At 61.3% G+C, this 19,084-nt stretch overlaps 1 protein-coding gene across 7 annotated transcripts; it reads right to left on the bottom strand.

Annotated features, from left to right (window-relative positions):
- On the bottom strand, positions 1–12,895 carry CLN8 (CLN8 transmembrane ER and ERGIC protein). 7 transcript variants are annotated; one of them, XM_072950573.1, is made up of 5 exons: positions 8,946–9,056; positions 7,752–8,909; positions 6,049–6,216; positions 3,220–3,870; positions 1–1,069 (listed from the first exon to the last, which is right to left on the bottom strand). In XM_072950573.1, exons 4-5 carry the CDS (start codon positions 3,760–3,762, stop codon positions 755–757), a joined length of 858 nt encoding a protein of 285 aa, XP_072806674.1. In that variant the 5' UTR covers positions 3,763–3,870; positions 6,049–6,216; positions 7,752–8,909; positions 8,946–9,056; the 3' UTR covers positions 1–754. The 7 variants fall into 7 exon arrangements, with proteins under 7 accessions (XP_072806674.1, XP_072806672.1, XP_072806671.1 ...); XM_072950571.1 differs by lacking the exons at positions 7,752–8,909; positions 8,946–9,056 and adding an exon at positions 12,649–12,895; XM_072950570.1 differs by lacking the exons at positions 7,752–8,909; positions 8,946–9,056 and adding an exon at positions 9,067–9,207.
- Positions 12,896–19,084: the final 6,189 nt, after the last annotated feature.

Below are 19,084 nucleotides of genomic sequence, written 5' to 3' on the forward strand. Positions count from 1 at the left end.
TTCATTTCAACTGCATTTAATCTCACTTAATTGCACACTCACGGGAAGAACAAGATGCTCGTACAGCTGTCAGTAAAACTGTGCGACGGTGGGCAGGTCCCGCCGGGCCCTACTCAGCGAGGGTGGTGACGGGGCTCGCCCTCAGGAGGTGAGGAGAGGGGGCCTGGCGCTGTCTGGAGGGCCCTGCAGCCCAGGGAAAGTGACCACCACCCTGACCTGAAATCCACATGGAGACACCAACCTCTGAGTTACGGTCTGGCTGGGGCACCTACTGGCAACGTAGTGAGTTAAAAACAGCTCTAAAATCTAGACAAATGTGATTAGTCACGTCTCCCCTGCTGTGTGGACCAAGCAACACGACAGGGAAACAAAACTCTTCTGGATAAGCCTCCCTGGCCCCATGGGAAGCCCCTTTGCTCCGTCTAGGCTGGTCACTGCCCGCGCTCACCACCAGGGGCGCTGCCGAGACCAGCTCCCCTCGCCCATCAGGGAAACAGGTCCCAGAACTTCCTGTTTGAGGACGACCCTTTCCCACTACCAGGGGTGGGGCTGTGGGTAAGACGCAGGTGCCGAGGTGTGTCCCGCCACGCGGCCCCTCCCCGGACACACACGCGGAGGTGCGGTGCTGACGGGGCGAGCCCAGCAGGCAAGGCGTCAGCACAGCGCAGGAGTCTCTCCTGGGGCAAATGGAGGCGGGAGCCCCTCGTCCTGCTCCAGGTCAGTGTCCCCGGGCCAAGGAACAGCCTCGGAGGGGCTACTGCGCCTTCTTCCGCGGCGGCTGGCCGTTGGCGCGGGCGGGCTGGGGGCGCCTGGGTGCGAAGTTCCAGTCCACGGGGGTGAGCAGCTGCTGCGTCTTCTTGTGGGTCCAGTAGGGGTTGATGACCAGCGTGAGGAGGCCCAGCCCCACGAGGAAGAGCGCGAGGTGCGGCGGGAAGAGGCTGCGGGCCAGGCCTTCCCAGTGGCGCAGGCACACCCACCACATGTGGTAGGTCAGCACCATGCGGCAGTGGAACAGGTGCACCATCACCCACTGGTTCAGCCTCCAGAGCGGAGAGTCGGCGCGGCCGGCCTGCGGGCAGACGGTGGGTCAGCGCAGCCGGGGGTCAGCACGGCCGGGGCCCCGGGCAGCTGCCCCCCGCCCACACCCTCTCCCCGCCTCCCTTCTGCTCGCCTTGGGCTCTGCCTCCCAGCAGAAAATTTCAACCTTTTTTCGAGCCTCACTTCCAGCTCTTTTTACCTTGAATCTGCACACAGGGACTACTAAGCCACACTTAGCGAATGAAGCTAGGAGGCACGCCTGTCTCGTCAGATCAGGCTCCCTAGCCCCGGGGGGAAAAGCCCTCGGAGGAGAGAGGTGTGGGGGAGACAGCCCTGGCTGGGCCGACGTGGGGCGGGGGGGGGTCCTCCTGGACGAGGACAGCAGTGAGCACGGGAGAGGCGTCTGCTCTGTGTGGTGCACGGGTGTCACGGAACACGCAGAACCAGGCAGAGGAGCCCCACACCAAGGAGCAGGCCAGCTCTCCGGAGAAGCCCCTGCCGACGTGGGCTTCCACGGCTCCTGGCCGAGTGGACAGTGACTGTCGTCAGGGTGCTCGGGAGGTCAGGACAACGCGCGTCAACAAAGCAAGAATGTCCCCAAGAGATGGAAATGCAAACACCGTGCTGAACAGAAACCAATGAGCTGACGAGGACAGCAAGTGCCCTGGACACTCACCAGGAAGGTCCCCAGTGTGAGGCATGGGCTCCACGCACTCCCAGCCCAATCCCAGCGCCAGTGTCCACAGAAACAGAAAAACCGCCCCCAAATTCACATGAAACCATGAGGCTCTAACAGCCAAACCGATCCTGAGAAAGAGGAACACAGCTGGGGGAACCACACTTCCTGGCTTCAAACTCCATCACGAAGCTGCAGCAATCAGAACCGCATGACCTGACCGACAGACAGACATGCAGACCAGTGAACAGCCTCGAGAGCCCGGAGACCATCCACGGACCATGGTCACCAGACCTTCTTTCCTAAGGACGCAAAGACACAGCAGGAAGGGACACTCCCTTCAGTCAATGCCGCTGGGAAGCCTGGACACCTGCAGCAGAGGAATGACACTGAGCCCTACCTCACACGTCACACAAAAGCCAGCTTGCAGCGGATGGAAGGCCGAGACGTGGAACCCGAACTCCTGAACCAGCACAGGGAAAGCTTCACGACGCCACGTGTGAGACGCCAGGAGCACAGGCAACAGAAATGACCATTAACAAATGGGCGACACCTTCACAGCAAAGGAGACAGCCGCAGAGTGAAAAGGCAACCTACGAGGTGGGAGGCGGGTCTGCCAGCTGTGCACCTGGCAAGAGTTCACCTTGGGCACGAGGAAAAGAACTGTGACTCGACAGCGAGAAATGACACAAAATAAGCCCACAAAGAACCTGACTTCGAAGCAGGCCAAGGACTTGAACAGGCTTCCACAGGAGACACACAAGTGGCCCAGAGAGATGAATGGATGCTCAGTGTGGCCAGTCTTCGGGGAGACGCAAATCAACAGCACAAGGGACGCCATCCAGCAGTCACAGCTCACCAAGTGCAGGCGGGGCCGCAGACGGCCGGGCCCAGCGCCCTGCCAGTGGGAACGCACACCCGCCAGCCAGCGGGGCACACCGTGCCGAGGTTTTGTTTTTTAAAAACAGAGCTACCCTACAGTCCACTTGCCCACTTCCGTATTTACCCAAAGAACTGAAATCAGGACGTCAGAGGGGTGTTAGCACCCAACGTTCATCCCCGAGTGACCCGCAGAAACTGGGACGCGAGCAACGGCGGTGTCCAGCAGGGGCGGCGGTGGACGACAGAGACACGCTCACACACAGAGAGCAGAAAAGAAGTACGCTGCCCACACGCAACATGGACCCACCCTGGGACGTGCCCCACGGGGGACACGCCAGGGACCGGAGGGCGCCATGGTGTGGCCACGCGCAGGGGCGCCTGAGATGGTCAAACTCGCAGGGTCAGCGTGTGGAATGGTGGTCACCAGGGGCTGCAGGGGAGGGAGCGGCCGGCCGCTCATCAGCAGGGAGGTTTCAGTCAAACGGAACAAGCCCCGCGCCCGCTGCACACGGACATCTGGCGGGCGGGCGGACCTCGTGTGACGCGTAAAATAACGTGAAACAGAAAGTTTACAGAAACACACGAACTGCTTCGACGGAGAAAAAGCATTTGGAAGCACCCACCTTCAGGAGCATCCAGGAGGCGCAGGTGAAGGGTGTGCTCATCTCCAGGAGCAAGGTGACCATGGCCAGATAGTGGCCGGCTTCCAGGTTGACCACCAGGCCAAGAAACCCCAGGAAGGCGAAGAGGTGGTGGGTGGCCAGGAAGAAGTCGAAGTTGCGGAACAGCAGGTGTGACACGTGAATGGCCACGTTCTCGAAGAAGAAGAACCCCGTGGCCGTGGTGATCTGAAACCAGCACCAGTTCTGCTGGCCGAGCACCCGATCGGCCTGGAGCACCGGGTCCACCAGCAGCGCCCACAGCCCTGCCGTCGTGCTCTGGACGCCGAAGACGGCACGCGTGGCCGCCAGGTTCCAGAAGACCTTCTCTCTGGGCACCAGGGAGTGGTAGGTGGCATTCAAGGAGGACGACAGCTGGTGGCAGACCATGAAGACGCCCAGGTAGAAGACAAAGCCGGCCACCGTCAGCGTCCAGCGGATCTTCCCGGAGGCATAGTCCAGGTCAAAGATGCTCCCTGCCACCCCGCCGTCACTCGCAAGACTCATGGTGCTGGTGTCTGTGTCAGAGGAGAGCCAGGTCCACACGCTGCCTCTGGTCCCTGAAAACGCAGTCAGGGCCACGGCCTCAGGGCCCCTTGTGCACCCGTCTCCGACCTGGAGAGAAAAGAGAAGTCACCTTCTGTTGGCTCAATGGGAGCGAGGCCACAGCGCGGCTCCAGTGCACACGAACACTACAATGAGACACCTGCTAACAGTTCCCTACCCGTGCTCACATGTATTTGAAGACAAAACCAAAGTGAGAAGACACGTTGGTGACACAGAATGAACAGACAAGGAATTAAAGACAGAGGGTGCAGGCAGGGACTGAAACTCACGGTCCTGACCCTCCGGGGGACGTCCCGTGTGGTAGGCTGTGACAGTCCAGACCCCCAGGAGGAAAGAAACACTGTGTGTGAAGCTATGATGGACTTTGCTGAAGCATATGCTTCCAGAACCTGAGATGGGAACTGGCCGGAGGCCAGTCTGGGCAGCAGAGCTACGCACCAACATGATCATGAGTCAGCCACGTCTGGGGGCACAGACTGCCGGCAGGGCAGGTGGGGGCCAAGCCAAGCTGTGAGCTCCAGGGACGCACACAGCACCTGCACGTGGCCACCACGTGACTCAGAACGAGGCTGTCCTCCTGTGCTGCCCTCCAGGCGTGGTCGTGGGCAGGAAAGGTCAGTGCGCTGGACTAGACCCAGTGGATGGGGGCCTCCAGTGCCATGCCATCTCCACAGGGCAGGACAGGCACCTGGGCTTCCCCATCCCCCACGTGGCTCCACCCGCCCTCAGCAGTCCCTGTGAGTCCTCGGGGGGGGACACCACCTCCCCCTGGACGAGGGGCTCCACGCCTCCCTGAGCTGAGGGCCCTCAGAGGAGCCCTCTAAACTCAGCTCTCCACTGACGACGGCGGGAGCTCAGCAGGCCCCTCCTGCAAACGTCCGTGTTTTCCCACCAACGGTGGCTGCCCCTGAGGAAGCAAGTAGGTTCTACTAAGACAATGTCTCTGCAACAATGTAAATCAACAGTTCATCCTTGTGGCCCTTATTTTTATGGTTTGGACAACGGCTTCACAGATACAGCACCAAGAGCACAGGCAACAGACACAAGCAAACGGGGACGACAGCAAACCAAGAAAGTGCCTGGGGGGTGACTGCGTCTCACGGGACCACAGGACCGCGGGGCGCAGGGCCAGCGCTGGAGCGGAGGGCACGGGCCTCACCGCCAACCCGCGGACGCTCGGAGGAGGCGGCCCGCGGCCAGGCCAGGGACGCACAGGACACCGCTCTCTCACCGCGGACAACACAGGAACCGCCCCTGACGACTGCACTTGCATCTGACGATGCTCTGGAACCAGAGCAAAACCACAGATGGGCCTGCCTCCCGCTTCTCAGGCACCGCGCCGGCTCTGGCACAGGCCGGACTGACGGCGCGCAGGCCCCCGCTGCGCATTCCTGCACACCTCGCAGGACAGGCTCTGCTCACCCGACGCCCAGACCGCAGTTTCCTCTCACACCTAGAGACACGCGTGAACGTCAACATGGACACAGAGCAAGCCCAGCACTAGCCTAAGAGGCCGCGAGAGCACGTGGCTCTGACCCGTGTGTGCGCGCGCAACACGTTACTTCCTGTCTGCTGGGATGTTCTGACAGCCCCTCCTACAGCAAAGGGCCCCGCCAGGGGACGCCTGTGACAAATGCCACTGACCCGGCCAGGCCAGGCCTTCCCCGTCTGCCCTGCACCCAGGAGGCGACGTTCCTCTGCCAGAATCACCCAGGCTGGGAGCCAGGCAGCCAGGAACACCCCTGGAGCCCAAAGTCCAACAAAATCATTAAAACCGGCCAGTTTTACACATTCACCCGACCCTGGAAACCCCAACAAAGGCCGTGGCCTCAGTCCCCCCTCCCTCCCATCTTCTGCCCCCAACACCCTGACCACCCCTGCGTGGCCCACGTGGCCCTGTCTCAGGACCCGCGCGCATAGTAAACGCCGCTTTCCTCTTGTGACTGCGCCTGACCGGCCCTCTCACTAAAGATTCAGAACCACCTGGCCCCCCGAAGCCCCTTCGAGTCCCACAGGGTGGGCGCTGTGAGACTGACGGGGAGGTTGACATGGGGGCGGGGACGGACATTCACTGCTGGGCAGGAGGGCAGCCTCAGGACCAAGAACTGCACCCCAGCAGACGGGTCTGCAGCAAGAGCCTCCCCCCACTGCAGCCCAGGCTCCCGGGAAGGGCACCTCATCCTCTCCCACAGGCCCCACCACCGTGCTCCTGGCCCAGCCACCTACCTTCCTTGGAGCCTCTGCCTGGAAACGGGAGGGTCCCCGAGACTCTGACTAGAACGAGGGCTGGCGCTCAGGAAGGTGGGGGGCCCTCCAGGGCCCTGGGACAGAACAGCGAGTTCTCGTCTCGGTTTCACTGCTTAGAAGCTAAGAAAGCAGGACCCCAGCATCCGACTGTAGAAACCAAAGACAAACAGAGCGCAGTGGGACATCAGGAGCTAACAGGAAGCACCTACTGTGTGCCCGGCAGATCCATTAGGTCTCTTCACTTGGTAAGTGGGGAAAGGTAGGCTTCAACCCCCCTGGACAGCCCAGGCTCGGTTATTTGCCTCAAATCAAGAAGCTACTCCGTGGGGCCTGGGCTGGCACGTGATCAGGACCTCCGCGCTCTGGTCCTGGGGCACTGGATCGCCCGCAGCTCTGCTGTCTTCTCTCTATTCTGGGGGTACGTCCAGGCCCGACACCCCCAGGCATTCTGACGCCACTGCCTTGGAGGGGACTTGGCTACTTCTTAAGTGCCTAGCTGCCCCAAGGAGGTGCAGGACCACTGCACTGGCCTGGTCCCCAGTCTCCTCCAGGTGTAAAATCCTGAGACTCTGAGGAGGGATGTTCAGAGCCTTCCTTTTCCTAAACCAGGCATAACTGAAGGGGCTTCCCATGAGCTGCAGGTGCTTGTAAATGTAAGTCAGATTAAAAAAAGACATCCGATTATCCTGGAAAGTCTGCAAACAGCCGACCATGAGCCCCTGTCTTCTCCCTCCCTCCCCTCCCTAACTCTTCCAACAAGCAGCAGGAGGCACGTGGGGCCAAGGGGTGGGTAGGGGACTGGGAGGGGAAGGAGACAGGAGGCACTCCCCAGCCTCCAGCCTCCTGGGACACGCAACAAGCAAGAACAGGAACCCCAGTACTGGGTCTGCCTGCTTTTGACCCTGTGCTTGAGACAAGAGCAGTGGGGGGAGGTGCAGAAGGAAGGAGTGGGGGGCAGGGATGGAGCCAGCATTCCAGGTGGGTAACAGGGGACTGGCTCCAAGGACCCAGAAATCGAGGAAAAAAACACTATTCTTTCAAAGTCATGCCACAGATAAACCTCAGACTGGCTTCTGGGTCCTTAAGACTCTAGGTAACCTTTCTGAAGATAGTGTCTCATCTGAGGAAAGAAATGCAAATGGGTTAAGGTCTCAGCTGAGCTAGAGCGGAGGCAGGGGAGCCCCTGGGTCATCAGAGACACGACTCCCTGCAAGACCCAATACTCAGCACCCTTCAGACCCCCACAAACGCGCCCCCTTCCTGATCCATGCTCAAAACCTCCTCCTCACACTCCCTCCTACACGACAGCGTTTCTGGGCCAGCTGGTCTGGTCCAACCTGTCACCCTGGGTCCTGGGGATGCTGCAGGCTGGGGGACCCAGGTGGCCCCCCAAACCCCGCAGAGGCACTGCTGCCCTTAGGCTGGGTGGTGCCCCCAGGGCAGTCAGACTTGTTCTGGAAGGCTCTGCGCCCACCCGCCCTGACTGCCTCCCTTCACCTTCCAGGGCACAGGGGACATGGGGGCGCTCCGTTCCCCTGCTGCCCACTTGCTCACCTGGAGCCCCAGACTAGGGCTTCTTCAGGAGCCAGGCGCTCAGACCGCCCTGTAGCTGCGATAAGAGTGACCCCTGGGGACAGAGAGCCCCTCCCCCTCGACTCTGCAGGAAAAATCTATCTACAAACCTTGCCCCGTTCTTTCCTCTATAGGCTTTGGTGCTTTCAGCTGTTCCACTGCACCGCACCAGGCATTCTGAGGAAGTTAAGAGTGTTGGTTCCAGTGCTGCCATGACTGGCAGGCCAGTCCCCAGGCTGGGACTCCAGCCCCCAGGGCCCCTGCAGCTCTGACACGGACACAGGAACATCTCTGAGCTCCTCTGTTCACTGGGCGCTAAACTGATTCCAATCTGGGATGTGCAGTCCACAAGAGGGAAACAGCCTGCTTTGTTACATCATCCTGGGTTACTGCGCACGACCTCGGAGGGTCACTTGACTTTGCAAAGGAGACAGCACAGCTCATTCAGCGGGGACTGGCCTGGGCTTCACAGTCTGGGAGGCCTACCTGGCAACTCTGATAACCAGCAATAACTCTCCTCTCGCCTCTGCCCCCAGGGAAGATAATCCAGAGGCTGTGGTCACTGCCGTGCGCAGGATGCCCCCAGGCCTGCCCGGCCCAGCATTCCTGCAGCTCACTGGCCCCTGAGCCGGCTCCTTCCTCCTGCTGGCTCCTTCCTCAGTAAGTTAACACAAGCTGACAAGCACTCCCTCTTTGCAGGAGAATTAGGTTTCTAACGTGTAGAGAATGACACTTTGACATTTGTAAACATATCTTTTCCAAAATTAAAAGAAATACATGCTCAATGAACAAAATTCATAAAATACAAAGCAGCATAAAAATACAAAAACAAAACCCTGCAGTCCTCCCACTCAGCTTAAGCACCGACTGTTTCCGGGGCCAGCTGGGTCAATCCTTTTGCTAAGTGTGAACTTTTACTTTTTTCATGAAAAGGGGTCCATGTTCACACGCCGCCTTTCTGCCTAATTCTTTCCTCTTACCATAAAGTTCACGTTTCCCTTGCAAACCCTCTTCTCTGAGAGATTCTTTGCAGCAGAGACCCCTCAGAGCCGCCCTTACAAACCATCCTGCACTGAACACCTCTGGTGCTACCTGGAGCGGTTACTGCTTCAGCTCTAATTTTCACGTATAAGGTGCTGGGCGACACGACCCCCGGCGAGCACGGCCTGGACGGTCTCGGTCTCCGCCGGTCGACCAGTGCCCCTCGGAAGGCGCTGCCCCGCTGCCCCGCTCCCACCGCGGCCCGGCCGGGCCCCCGGCCGGCTCACCTGCAGACAGAGCTGCAGGACCCCCGGCCGGCTCACCTGGGGACAGAGCTGCTGGACCCGCTCCCCCAACCCCCAGCTCAACAGGGGACAGAGCTGCAGGACCACCGGCTCACTGCGGACAGAGCTGCTGGACCCGCTCCCCCAACCCCCGGCTCACCTGCGGATTGGGCGACCTTGACCCCTGCTCATACCACCCGAAGACCGGGCGGCGCGACCCCTGTCCGGCCCACGCGGCCCGCAGTCCAGGCCGGGCCGCCAAGCACCGCGGGCCGGACCCGGTGGGTGTGCGGCTTCCCTGCGCGGGGACAGGGGACTCTCGGACAAGAGGAAACGCCGAGGAGGCTGGCGGACGCGGACGCGAACGCCGCCGAGCGAACGCCCACCTGAGCGCGGATGTGCTGCGACCCGCGCCCCCGCCGCCGCGCATGCGCGTCCGGGGGCGGGGCCTAGGGTGGCGGGCGCTACCACTGGCGCGGGCTGGCGGGGGCGCGCGGGCCGAGCCACGGGCGCCGGCCGAGGGGGGAGCCGGCCCGCCTCCGCGGCCTTCCTCCTGAGCCCGCCCGGGCGCCCCCCTCACACCCCAGGTTCGCCCCGCGGGGACTGTGTCGGCCTGGGAGAGGGGAGCGCAGCCCGGCAGAGCCTCTGAGCCCCCCGCCGCGGCGCGGACACGCCCCAGTGAGCCTCGTGGGACCCCGCGGCGCCCCCCGCAGCCCGGCCCCTGAGGGCCCGCGGAGGCCGCGCTGCCCGCGGCGGGGATGCGGCTCTCCAGCCCCAGCCCGCGTCCCTGGGCCGAGCCACCCGAGGCCGCAGCGTCTGCGAAGGAGCCGTCGAGGGCGGCTTCGCTTCCCCACTGCCCTGCGGTCGCGGGCAGGTGGCCTGGCTCCGCGGGCCGGCTCCCCCCACCCCCACCCCCACCCGACCGCCGACCCTGGGCTCAGAACTGTGTGAAATGAGAACCATCCGCCCGGAGGGTCCACGTGACGCCCGGAGCCGCAGCTGCCTCGCAAGTGGTCTCAATTGTGAGACTCGCTTTAGGAGTTGGGCCGGTGTTGCCACCACCTCCCGGGGAGGCGGGCGTTCTGCGCAAGGGGCGAGTCTCCTCGGCCCCGCCTGCCTCCCCAGCGCAGCCTCCTGCCCCAGGTGGCCCCCGGAAGACGCAGCCTAGGATTGGGGGTTCACCCCTGGGTGTAGGGCGCCAGGCCTTGGAGAGCCAGGAGCAGCCTCCCGGGCATAAGAACCGTGGCTTTGGAGTCAGGCAGTCCTGGGCTGATCCACCAGCCGAGACAAGTCCCCGAGGCCCTGCGTAGCCTGCAGCCCCGGTCTCAGGTGTGAATGTGGAGGGCACAGCTGGCCGTGACGCTCACGTAACCCCCTGCTGCCCGCCCTCCCCAGACTCTCACCCTGGACTCGTTTCCTGTGTCCTCTGACTCAGACTCTAGCCGCGTCGGGGAGGACGCGGTTTTGCCACTCTTGTCCCCAGCACTTGGGTCATTGGTTACCAGCACAGCTGCTGGGAGAACAGACGAACAGAAACTCGCCTCTGTGCCCCCGCCCGCGTCCACCGCCGGCCGGCTGTGTGAGGGACACCCAGTAATTTTACTGCATTGAATTAAAAATCCGACAGACCCCAAGACACACTTCGTTGTTTTCTTTCCACTTCCAGGTAGTGGTGAAGACCACCACGCCTTACCTACGCTCAGGGCTCCTCTGAGGGTGAAATAAGATGTTTAAATGACCAACGCCCTTTGAAAATAAAGCAGCAACAGTCGCTGTGTCTCTTCTGCACACTGGGAGGAAGGTTTCCATTCACAGTGGAGTTAGGCTGATTTTCGGATTTTCATGCAGGGGAGGTGAAGTGACCTGTCCCGCTTCCCAGAACTGCTGAAGGTGAGGCCGACTGTGGAATTCTACAGCCCAGGGTAGGAATGCGCTTTTTAGAGGAGGTGGCCAGGGACGTCATCTCTTTCTCTGATCACATAAGCAATACATGCACATCGTTTGTTTAACGAAGAAAAAGATTTTTAAAAGACGGTAGCAGAGGGGTGGTAAGATTTCACTGCCCATTTCGCTCTAAGGGCTGTGACTGAGTCCCGGAGGACTCCCCCAGCTTTAACCCGGGCGCAGCTCCCCCCCCCCCAAGACAGCACGGCTGGCTCTGGAGGAGGAGTGCCTCACACTCTGCTTCCAAAGGGCAGCTTACAGCGCGGGAGCCTCCGTGGACAGCGGGCCAAAGCAGGACAGCACTCCCTGGACTCCTGCAAGTCCTGGAGCAGGCTTTCAGCCCGCTGTGACCAAGACTGCTCCCTCCCGCCGGGCTCCTCTTAGCTCTCCAGGCCTGACCCTAGGTCTGTCCCTGCACATTCAGTTCAGATTTAGCAAAAACCCCCCGGAGGGATTTGATCAGCTTCCGCGTCCCCCACCCTCCATGGCCTGTTCAGCAAGAATCCTGCCGAGGCTGTCTGGCGAGAACGCGGGCCTTGGTGTGTCCTCGTAGGAATTTCCTGCCCACGCCCTCCCCACACACACCCTGCACCATCGTCCCTGCTCGTCCCTGGGGTATTCGGGGTGAGCCCAGTCTCCCCTCCCCACTGCGAGCCCCCATGGCGCTGGGCCTTGCATCTGTCTCTGTAGTCCCCTGAATGAGGGCTATCACGGATACTGTTCTCCCTAACAACTGTGGCAAAATGAAAGCTTCTTGGAAAGAAAAACGTTTATCGTAAAAAAGCATGTCTTCTCAGAGTCATTCTGCAAGTATTCATTGTGTCTACTTCTTTTTCTGAAAAGCATAGTTTGAACCACAAAACCTGGTGACCATGGCTTGAATGCAAGCGTCCTGGAAGGTGCTAAAGGCTGGGGCCAGGGTCTCGGCCTGCTTTCCTGCCAGACTTTACTCCTGCCAGCTTTGTGACCTTGGAGGGGTCGAATAACCTCCGAGCCACAAACATGAAGAGATGAGATTGGTCTAAAGTCTATTCTGCATCTAGGCTTCTGCGGCGTGAGTGTTGGCCAGGCCAGGGCAGGGCTCGCTCTGTTGCAAATGATGCTCTTGAAGCTAAAGGCTGCACCCTTCTTGGCACACACAGAATCCTTACGTCTCCGCTGGCCAAGCTCATCACCATAACAACCAGTGCTGTGTTTTGTTTTTTAAAAGCCTTGCTCAGATTACGTTGGTTCAAGGGCTACAAAGCCAAGGCTGTGCTTGTGGGGGTCCACCAAAGTGCCCCGTCCACTAGACCCACCCCCTCAGGACGCTGAGCCAAGTCTGGACAATTGTGGTTTTCGCAGCTGGTTGGGGTGGGGCTGGATCCTACAGTGATGTCCAGGACAGAGGTCACAGCAGAACAAGGTCAGCAGGGCTGGTGCTGGTAAGGCAGCGCCCCAGCTGCAAAGGGAGGCGCTGCAGAGGCACCTCCCCCACCCCTAAAGTGGTCTGCCCAGTCGCATCTCTGGGGCTGGTACCAAAATTGTGTTCCCGCGACCTGGGGGGCCGAGTGCGACTTTGGGAAATGCCTGGTTCCCTCACAGAGACGTCAGTGCCCTTGACCTTCCACTTCGCGTACTATTTTAGAAACTCAAAACGCGCCCCCCCCCAACAAAGCATGATGTAACACAGGCGTGTACAGGGAAGTGGAGTTTCGTCTTTCCAAAATGCCAGGTAGAAAGCTGGAAGGTGGGCGAATCCAAAAACTAACCCACTGAGCTGGTGCATTTGTGAAATTGCCGAACGACAGAAACTTACCCAAGAGCTTTCTTCCCAGTTTTCCTCCCCGCAACAGTCAGAGGGAGAGACAGGGTGTGAGGCTCAGGCTCAGCTGACCAGAAACCACAAACAGTAACTCGGAAACACGCTGCCAATCCTCACGTCTTTCCTCTGCTGAAAGTCACTAGCCCAAAGTCGTCATGAAGGAGCCGGACGCCAGTGCTGCCCGGCGCTCCAGCCTGCGGGCCGCCGGTCAGCCGGTGGTACCGCCTTCTCATGACGCGCTCTGCTCACGGAGACCAGGGCAGAGCCAGCCGGGTCTTAATAATTACCTGGTAGGAGTGGGGCATCTTACAAAGGAGCTCTGAGTCACTCAGCGCGAGGGCCGTGGGACGCCCACACGCCCCCTGGTGTGGGGCGGGGTGGCCTGGTGCCACAGCCAAACCAGAGCCAGTTGGCAAACCTGTTTTGTGTAAGTCGTTTCAAGGTAAAGTGAGGGAGCACGACAGGACAGGGCGTCAGTGGGCTCGACGTACGACGTCTGTCTTCACCGGGAGAGACTTGCATGGTGAGGGTGGTGATGCTACCCTTAGGCTGACCTGAGAGCCACTGAAATAACCGTGCGACAGGGCCAGTTTACTTCTGCACACTGCCCTCAGGGCTTTTGTTCTTTTCTGCCAATAAATATTACCCTCAAGAACCAATCGGCTTCTGATCTCAAGGTGTCTGAGCACGAACTTCTTAGCAGTTCCCTTAAGACACTAACAGAAAGGTCTGCGCCCGTGTTTACAAACATCAGGAGAAAGAAGACACGGGCTTTTACTATACGGTGGAAAATAATACCCACGTAGATGATGCTTTGGTTTATAAAGCATGTTTCATAGCATTTTATTTGAGCATGTGCTCCAAGAATATTAACTACATAAGTGAACGTGGCCAATGCAGTTCAGCCTGGCCCTTTCCAAAAGGAGAAGAGACACTGCTCTCAGATAGGATGTGTCCTCAGCTGAGAAGCGGGGCTGACAGTACCACCTGGTCAAGCACGGAGCCGCACACCACCCTGGCTCTCCGGAGCCTTGAAATACCTCCAGACCAGCTGGTGAAGAGCTCGTCCCCGCGACCCCTCTGGTGGCCCCGAGGTCCAGGAACTGAGGTCGCACTCACCTGGCTGCCAAGCACGCTCAGCGATGCCCGCTTACCTCCCATTTCCTGCGGGGCCACAGGTGGGTCTGTGCGTGACTGATGCTCTCAGCCCCCAACCTGTGGTGTCTGCTGTGGTTAGTAGGTCCTTTCTCTTTGCAGAAGACCCGACACCGAGTCTTGGTTTTCTGTTAAAATCCTCGACTGAGGGTTAATGTTGAAGCAATGAGGTTCCCAACTGAAGTGTATAATTTAAACTAATTGGAAGGAGGAACAGATAAGGTCTGTGGGCGCATCTGTCCCCAAGCCTCCTGCTGAAATGTCACTTGTAAGTTCAAGTCGAGCCACCTTGAAAGTTCCTGTCGAGACTCAATGCCTGTGTGCGAAGGAGCCGCAGGTTACTCTGTGAGTCTTGGATGGGGGCGCTGCCCAGAAGCTGTCCCTGCCCACGTCACATCCAGGCCTTCAGTGTGGCTTCCTCGTGACCATGCTGGTAGCAGACATCACATCATTGAGGGCACGACTCGGGAAGCAGGTCTGTGGGGTGCAAGAGGCTGACCTGGAATTGGGGTACAGCTGGGAGGGGCGGGGGCAACAGGACAAATCTGGGTGGCTCTGGGGACCTGGCCCGTCAGGGAAGGTGGGGCACTGCCTAGACCCCATGGAAAGACTCCTCCTGGTTTAGGAGAATCAGTCTGAACTCAGTTATGAAGGGCACCGAAGAATTTAAATGTGAAGTTGTAAATTCTGTGCGTTAAGCTTCTTGGGGCTGGAGCCCTGCCGCAGTGGAGGTGGTGCCCCGGCGGGCTCTGCACCCCATGCACCTGGGGGGATCTGCCCAGGTCACAGGGGCCGGCCTGAGTCTTCAGGTGTGAGTGCAGCGGCCCTGGGCCTCGGGAGCCTTGGGACAGGCCCTCATCCGTGTCCACCATGTGCCAGTTAGGCTGCCGCTGGGAGGAAACAGGAAGCGATGATACAGCGTCTCCCCTGCTGCCCCCCAGGGGCTCCTCGTCCAGGAGAAAAAGAGGAGGCATCTTCCAGCATTGTCCCACGGCCTCGGCTGTGCACTGGGTGAGTGTCCCCAAGAACCTATATGTTGACCCCTAACCCCCATGTGATGGTGCTGGGAGGGGCCCCGGGGGTGGTGTCACGAGGGTGGGCCCTGGCGGTGGGACTCGGTGCCCTGGTAAGAAGACACGCCAGCTCTACCCCGCCGCCCCATGGGGACACAGTGAGGAGACGGTGTCCATGAACCTGGAGGAGGGGCTCACCAGACGCGGGGTCTGACGTCCAGCCTCCAGGATGTGAGACGTCAGTGTCTGCTGTCCTGGCCCCCAGCCGCTGGTGGCCTGTGGCAGCGGCTGGAGCCGAGCCTGGGTGTGGCTGTCCAGCCCCCGCGTGTGCGCCTGGATCCGGGTCTGTGATGCTGTTCACAGTGTGCGTGTGTAGTGTGCACACACAGCCAGGAGATGAGCACGGAGAAGCCCCGTGTTCACCAGCGACAAGCGTGGGGGCTGCAGTGCTCGCTCGGGGGGCTGGCCTGTGTTTGGGCCCAGAGCTGCTGGCATCAGGACACCGTTCCTCTTGCTCTAGGGTCTGCGCCTGTGTCCCCAGCTGGGTGGCTCAGTCTCATTCCCACAGTTCCGGAGGCCAAGCGCTGAGATGGAGGGGTGGGCAGGGCTGGGCCCCTGCAGGTGCCGGGGAGGGTCTGTGCGGGGCTCCCCCTCTGGCTCCTGGCGGCTGACAGATGACCTCCGTGTCCCCAAGTCATGTCCCGTGTGCCCTCCCTCTGCTGCGTGCACACCCTCCTTCTGTGAGGGCGCCTGTCCTGTTCCCCTGGACCCACCTGGTGACCTCACTTCCACTTTGCCACCCCTGCAAAGACCCTATTTCCCAGTAGGCACATTCTAGGTGCGGGGGGTCAGGACCCTACTTTGCGGGGAGGGGACGTTGGGCCTGTGAGAGGCTCCTTCACTGAAAACCAGTGCTCGCACGAGTCCACACCCGTCCCCAGACGCCTGAGCCCCGGCGCCTCACTGGGTGATGCCGGGAGGCAGGTTTTCTTACCCGGGAGAACAGCCCTCCCGGATTTCTGTAGTTCCGTGCATTTGGCACGCTTCAGGAGCATCGTGACTGTTCCAGCTTCACGAGTTCACCTCCAAGTCGTTTCACTCCTGCACCGTGTCCTTGGAACATACAGAATGTGTGTAAATCTAAATCCAACCAAATATCCTCAGAACTTCCGCTCTATCCGAACTATTTCACAGACGGACGCTGTGCTGAGGGTTGCTGTCGGTACCAGGGCCTGCGTTCTCCCAGAACACCAGACTCTCACACACAAGTCCCACAGCCGGGCCGCGAGCGGCCGTGCCCTCCTCCGGCTGGCACTGCGGAGTCAGCAGAGTGGGTGGCTCGGGCACAAGCCCGGGCGGGCGGGGCGGGGAGACCCTGCTGGGCCCCGAGAGGGCGCCGGACTCCTGCAGGTTCAGGCAGAAGGCGCTTTGTGGTCAGTCAGTCCGGGGTGGGAGGTTCGCATCCCAGGGAGCCCAGAGAGAGCCCCGCGGGCCCCCCGTTCCTGCGCTGGCCTCGGCCGCCTTCCTTTCTAGGTTCCTCGTTTAGGCAGAACCAGAGAATGTTGGGCGTGGGCCGGAGCGAAAATGGGAAGAGAAAGTGCGGGGACGGGGCTGTCTGAGAACAGTGTCGCCTCTGCAGTGACCCCTGGAACTCGTGACTCGGCTGGAGGCGGCGGGGGTGGGGTGGGGGCAGGACGCCCCGCACCGAGAGCTCGGGCGCAGCCGCGCTCACCCCGGGGCGCTGGGGACGGCCAGGTCGCGGCCTCGGTCGCTGTCACCTGGAAAAATGTCTGGAGCCCTGGCGTTGGGTGCGGCGAGCCCCGGTCTTGTTCCGCAAAGGCACGCGTTCGAGCGCCTGGCCGAGCCCACAGCAGAGGGGCCCTCAGACCCAAACACGCCCAGCACCAGCGCAGCCGCGGCCAAGCGGCACGGGCAGCCGCCGCCCCGCCGCGGGCCTCCGCCTCGGGGTGGCCCCCAGCACCGTGCAGCGGGGGGAGGACACCGCCTGGGGCCGCCGGAGAGCCGCCGCCGGCGCGCTCGTTCTTCGTGACCGTGTGTCCCGCCGCGTCCCCGGAATCAGCGCGTGAACGTGATTCCCGCACCTCCTGCCCCGCACGCAGCGAGTCTGCAGGGAGGACGCTGCGTCCCCGGGAGGACGGCGCACTGCGTGTCCTAGGTCGTGACCTAGCGCGTCACGCACGTGACCCGTGCTTCCTGGCCCGTGCGCCTTTCTGCCGCGCGAGGGGAGCACCCCCGCCCACAGTCGAGCCTGCCCCGTGCGCCCCCCGTGCCGCTGAGCCGAGGCCCAGGGCGGTGGCGGGTCGGCGCTCGGCCTCCCACTTGATGCTCAGTGTTTCCGGCCCCACACCCCTGGCCCCCGTGGCCCCGCCCCGTCTCTGCACCTTCTGCCGTGAAGTGTCCCCTCCCGCACGCCAGGTCGCCTGCTTCCCCGACCTCCCCCCCACCGCCGGCTGTCCCAGGACCCCTGCGCGTCATCAGGGCCCAGCCTGTGAGCTGTCCCCGCCCCCCAACCCCGCGCTCCGGCTCGCATCCCCGCCCGCAGCCCTGGGGGCTCTCTCCCGGTGACTGCTGTGCGCACCGGGCCCAGCTGCTCCAGGTTCCCGTTGGAGGGCAGTCCGTGGAACTCGAGGGAGGCAGAAACCAGAAAGCAACTATGTTGGATGCTCTGTAGTCACCGCTTTCCCTGAGAAGCACGAAGTCGGGCTCTCCCGCGTGCTTCCGCAGCAGCCCTGCCTCCCCACCACGGCCCGGTGTCTTTTCTGCAGGAGCTTCGCGGGGTCCGTCCTTAGGGTGCCCATCGGTTCAGAGCAGAGGAAGAAGCCCGGAAAATAGTAGGAAATAGCAGGGGGTGACAGGGTCTGCGGCAGAAGCCAGGCAAGGCTGGGATGCACAAGCCAGGCTCCCACCGTGGGACCACCTGCCTCTCCGGAGCAGCCGTCTTCTCTGCTGTGGGTTCAGAGGGGCTTCCAGGCCCTGGGCGCTGGTGCACACACGGCAGGTCGGGGTTCGTGATCAGAACCGCTCCGTCTGTGCCTGTCTGTCTACCCACCTGCCCACCTGCGCACCTACCTACCCATCAACATGTCTGCTCCGCCTGTCTGTGCATCCGTCTGTCCATCCATCTTCACCATCATCCAGGAGTTCACCCTGATTTCTCCTGTTTCCACCCAGCACTGCAGGTGTAATTCCCTCCTTCCGCACGGACAAACCTGACTCACGCTGACCTCATTGTGGTAAAATGCACGTATAGTTTACGATCTGTCGACTGAAAGAAAATGCAGAACCTGAGAGCGGTGAGTTACGTTTTCTCTGGGGCCGAGGGCGGGCAGCGTCTCAGAGAGCTCGAGGAGCTGCTCCCGCAAGGCGGGGGGCGGTCAGTATTACGTGCGATGTTAGCGCTGGGGAACCTGTGGTCAAGCACACACTTGGGAGGCTGCTGCTGGTGACGAGGGCTGGACATCACCGTTAACGATGCTGGTGCGCGTCTAGGTATGAGGAGATGCAAGAATTTCGGCTCCTAAGTCTTCTCCTGCAAGTGTCTGTCTCGAGGCCTGTGCTGCCAGTTTTCCCAGAGCACGGAGCGCCTCACGCCCGTCTCCGCCTGACCTCCTTCCAGGCCGCGTGGAAGGTCGGCGGCTGCAGCGGCTCACGGTTCAGGCCGTGTGGAGGCGGATCCAAGTGTCAGTTTGTGGTTGTGCATCTTGACCATTTTCAGTGCCAGTTCAGGGGCGATAAGGACACTGTTGCACACGTATCACTAGCATCCATCTCCCCACACTGACACTCTGTCCCCAGGAAACACGGCTCCCACCCCCTTGCCTGGCCCCCGTGCCCACACAACCTTCGAGGGTTCTCGCTCGGTTCCTCTTTCGTGACCAAACTGTCACCATGCAACCCTACTCTCCATGCCCTCAGCCAGAAGGACCTATTGCGGGGGTGGGGGTGGGGTGCCAGGCAGGAGGAAGAGGAAGGAGCAGCAAACAGGAGGGAAAAAGGCCCATTTTTTCAGAAAATGCCACTTGGAGATGTGCACCCATCCCCGGCCGCTGCCCCCCCCCCCAGCTCTGCTCCAGCACCAGCTCCCCGCTGAAGCCCCAGCCCCAGCCCAGGGACAAGCATCTCTTCCCAGCTCTCCCCACCTGGGCGGGGGATGGGCGGGGCGATGGGGACCCCCTCCTGCCTGCATCCCCAACTCCTACACCCCCAGGTCTGCCTGCGACCCCTGCCCCCCCCACCCCGGT

Source organism: Vicugna pacos, chromosome 26 (genome assembly GCF_048564905.1).
Source record: "Vicugna pacos chromosome 26, VicPac4, whole genome shotgun sequence".
NCBI lineage: Eukaryota > Metazoa > Chordata > Mammalia > Artiodactyla > Camelidae > Vicugna > Vicugna pacos.

Bases quoted from the DNA above. Each gene is read 5' to 3' on its own strand.
- CLN8 (XM_031691350.2), bottom strand. From the start codon at position 9,336: ATGCGCGGCGGCGGGGGCGCGGGTCGCAGCACATCCGCGCTCAGGTGG. The intron at 3,871-9,066 runs GTGAGCCGGGGG...TTTTCTCTCCAG, and splicing joins CAAGGTCGCCCAATCCGCAG to GTCGGAGACGGGTGCACAAG. The intron at 1,070-3,219 runs GTGGGTGCTTCC...GTCTGCCCGCAG, and splicing joins CCTCCTGGATGCTCCTGAAG to GCCGGCCGCGCCGACTCTCC.